The sequence below is a fragment of the Lolium perenne genome, chromosome 1 (assembly GCF_019359855.2).
Source record: "Lolium perenne isolate Kyuss_39 chromosome 1, Kyuss_2.0, whole genome shotgun sequence".
Taxonomy (NCBI): domain Eukaryota; kingdom Viridiplantae; phylum Streptophyta; class Magnoliopsida; order Poales; family Poaceae; genus Lolium; species Lolium perenne.
The window spans coordinates 157,195,478-157,199,009 of NC_067244.2; the positions used below are offsets into that span (position 1 = coordinate 157,195,478).

General features: G+C 54.0%; 1 protein-coding gene across 1 annotated transcript; it reads left to right on the forward strand.

Annotated features, from left to right (window-relative positions):
• The first annotated feature begins 819 nt into the window (after positions 1-819).
• LOC127309134 (expansin-B4) lies at positions 820-2,998 on the forward strand. The gene is made up of 4 exons (XM_051340108.1): positions 820-1,132; positions 1,256-1,365; positions 1,701-1,885; positions 2,309-2,998. Exons 1-4 carry the CDS (start codon positions 913-915, stop codon positions 2,640-2,642), a joined length of 849 nt encoding a protein of 282 aa, XP_051196068.1. The 5' UTR covers positions 820-912; the 3' UTR covers positions 2,643-2,998.
• Positions 2,999-3,532: the final 534 nt, after the last annotated feature.

Consider the following 3,532-nt stretch of genomic DNA (forward strand, 5'->3'; position numbering starts at 1 on the left):
AAGCCTGAACATGGGTCCAGGTTAGGTACCAACCGGATGCAGTCTGCAAGAAAACTTCCAGACTAATGAAGTTGGTACTGATTCTAGCGTTCGGTCTGGTGTAACATGGAAGATGCACTACTCCATATTGTAGCTTCACACAAGAGCACAAACTGTGTACTAGCCAGCCGTACACGATAACGTTTGTTGACAGATGATGCACCGTCGGTTACTGCTGCATCGAGCTGAGATCCAAAGTAGTACTAAAAATAATAATAATAATAGGGCAGTTTAGGGAGTATCTGTATATCCATCAGCACGCTTCGGCAACACGGAAAAGAAGCAATCTCAATTATACTGCACTAGCTTTGGTTAAGCACGCTGTGCAGCCAAGTTAGCTTGCACCTGCGCGTACGGAAGCTCAAAAAAATCCAGAACGTAACTGTGAAGAACCCAGCTCATCTCACTCATGGGCCGATGGGCCACCCCGGCGCTCGCCGACACATTGTGCTCCACCACGACGCGCCTAGCTTCAGTCCTGCTGTGTTGTGTTCTGCGTTCTCGTTCGGCTGAGCTCGGCCTGAGCTAAGCTGCCATGGCAGCTAGCATCATCCTACTCGTATCTATCTACCCGTCCCAACTATCATCTGCCACCTTTAATTCGCGCTGCCCGTAGACACGATGGACGAGTGTGCATGCCATGTGCCGCGGCCCAACATGGCACGTTCCCTACCTCCTCCGCGCTCACACACGAACCCATCGTCCATCGACCTCGTTGCTCGCTTAGCTTAGCAGCGTGTAATGTACCCGATCTGGGCTATAAATAGGGCCGCCGCACCACGGCCACCTCCCCACTCCAGCACAGGAACAAAACATACCACCATCACTCCTCCCCCACTGCACTCTCCAGATCCACACTCCACTCGCCGCGGCATGGGCACGCTCTCCTCCCTCGCCGTTCTCGCGGCGCTCCTCTCCTTCGCGGCCGTCGGTGGCGCCGTCGACGCCGCCGTGGAGTACGACACCAGCACCGACCTGGCCACCGCCGGCGCCGACTGGAACGCCAGCGACGCCACCAAGTACTGGGGCCCCTGGACGCCGGCGAGGGCGACGTGGTACGGCCAGCCCGAAGGCGCCGGCCCCGACGACAACGGTGAGAACCCAGCTGCATTCCCCCCTCTCTCTCGCAGCTCAGCTCAAGGATGAACGGACGGATCTGTCTGTTCTTTGCGCGAGCAATGCCGCTCACTCTGCTTCATCTTCTTTCCTCCTGCAGGCGGCGCCTGCGGCTTCAAGCACGTGAACCGCTACCCGTTCATGTCCATGGGCTCCTGCGGCAACCAGCCGCTGTTCAAGGACGGCAAGGGATGCGGCTCATGCTACAAGGTAAAGAGAAATATTTTCCTCCAACAGAGAGTAACAACAGTCTGTAATACTCCAGTAACACTCTGCTATAGTTACTGTCAAACTAGTCCGTTACGATTGATCGACCGATCTGCAGCGTCTGCAGGCAGGGCCCCACACGCGTAGGTCGCTTTCCGTGGCACTGTGCGGCGTAGTAGCTAGTGCCGTTGCAGCAGCTGTAGCGCATTAATTAACTGATTGATTGACGCCCAATCAGAGAGCTCTCTCTCTCTCTCTCTCTCTCTGTCCGCGTGTTGCTGGCTGGCTGGAGGTTGAAGATGAAGCTGACGTTTTTTCTGGCTGTGTGTGTGGCGCAGATCAGATGCAGGAAGGACCAGTCGTGCTCCGGGCGGACGGAGACGGTGATCATCACGGACATGAACTACTACCCGGTGGCGCCCTTCCACTTCGACCTCAGCGGCACCGCCTTCGGCCGGCTCGCCAAGCCAGGCCTCAACGACAAGCTCCGCCACTCCGGCATCATCGACATCGAGTTCACCAGGTAATTAGAGCTAATCTGTACCGTTTTGCCAGCGTGGTTACTCTAATTCTTCCCTGAATTTTCCGTCGGCCGGCACCGGCCGGTCAGTGAAAAGTGAAAGAAAAAAAGCTGATCCACCCAACCGCCCACATTACTGCTGGCCGACCGGGCACGGGCGCCGCGCACACTCCCGCCTGCGCGCATGCATGTGCAGCTGAGCTTCGCTTTATTGCTCGGACCCAACGCACCTCCTTTTTGCAGCACGGCATATGCGCGCCCTGCCACTGCCATTCGCCACCGGCCAACCACATCCTCTCTCTCAACCAAACTGGGTCCCTCTCAAAGGAAAAATAAATAATACTCCACGCCAAGATCGAGCAATGCAACGTCTCTTTTGATAATCCGAGTAAATCTAGCTGAAACATTTGGCCGTGTTCTTCGCAGGGTGCCGTGCGAGTTCCCGGGGCTCAAGATCGGCTTCCACGTGGAGGAGTACTCCAACCCCGTCTACTTCGCGGTGCTGGTGGAGTACGAGGACGGCGACGGCGACGTGGTGCAGGTCGACCTCATGGAGTCGCGGGGCCCCGGCGGCGGGCGCTGGACGCGGATGCGCGAGTCCTGGGGTTCCATCTGGCGCCTCGACTCCAACCACAGGCTCCAGGCGCCATTCTCCATCCGCATCCGCAACGAGTCCGGCAAGACGCTCGTCGCCAACAAGGTCATCCCGGCCAACTGGAGGCCCAACACCTTCTACCGCTCCTTCGTCCAGTACAGCTAGCCGCTTCGTCGGCCAGCCGCGATGCTCGTTGGGAGTATACTAGTAATGCTACAGTATGCAGCTAGCTGTCAAGTCATCGGAGAGTCATTGCGTTGCGTGAGTTAACTGTATCGTGTTTGGGAGTGTGGTGTCGGTGCGTCTTTCTAGGTGAGGCGTCGTCTCTCTCGAGAGAGAGCATCCGGAGTTTGGTTGGGTGCGCGTCCATGGAGCTCGGTCTGTCTCCATGGAAGCAATGGATCGTGTATTGGGGAAGAGGGCTGCGTGGGAAAATGGAGGAGGCAAGCGTACAAGATACGCTCTCCCGCCCACTCTCGCTCTATAATTTATAATTTAAGGCGGTGATATTATTAATTAAAGTATATGTTACTACTATTATTAATCATGCCGTGTACTTGTGGCTTTTTTCATGCGCTGCAAGCCTCGTTGTTTTTAGGTGGCACCCTCTTGTGATCGTGCGTTTCCGTACAAAGGAGGAAGACAAGGGGCGAAGCCAATCTAGAATAGGAGGTCATGACTGTTGCAGTAGGGTCATTTTCTACAAATGAACAATATTTATCACTAATTTAGCAAGGATTTTCAGCAAATCATTGGGGTCAATTGACCCCACAAATTGTACCTAGCTCTGTCCTTGGAAAACTGGTTAATAGCACTACGAGTTTCTTCAACTCAATTTCCTTATGAAAAGTATAGTTTTAGAAATGTTCTTATACCTCATGGCTACTATGATTAATACTACAAGCGACTAAAAATTGAGCGCCCATTGTTCGTTGAGTTTGACAAAAGAACCAAAATTGGTTTCTTTCCACGCCATTGGATCTAAATATAACGTTTGGAATACAATCGCAGGTAATTTTTGAATTTAGGCCCTTGGATTTTGAGACTCGTCAGGG

Excerpts from the sequence above, each read along its gene's own strand:
- LOC127309134 (XM_051340108.1), top strand. The coding sequence starts at position 913 with ATGGGCACGCTCTCCTCCCTCGCCGTTCTCGCGGCGCTCCTCTCCTTC. Across the intron at positions 1,133-1,255 it reads CGCCGGCCCCGACGACAACG|GCGGCGCCTGCGGCTTCAAG; the intron begins GTGAGAACCCAG and ends TTCCTCCTGCAG. Across the intron at positions 1,366-1,700 it reads GATGCGGCTCATGCTACAAG|ATCAGATGCAGGAAGGACCA; the intron begins GTAAAGAGAAAT and ends TGTGTGGCGCAG.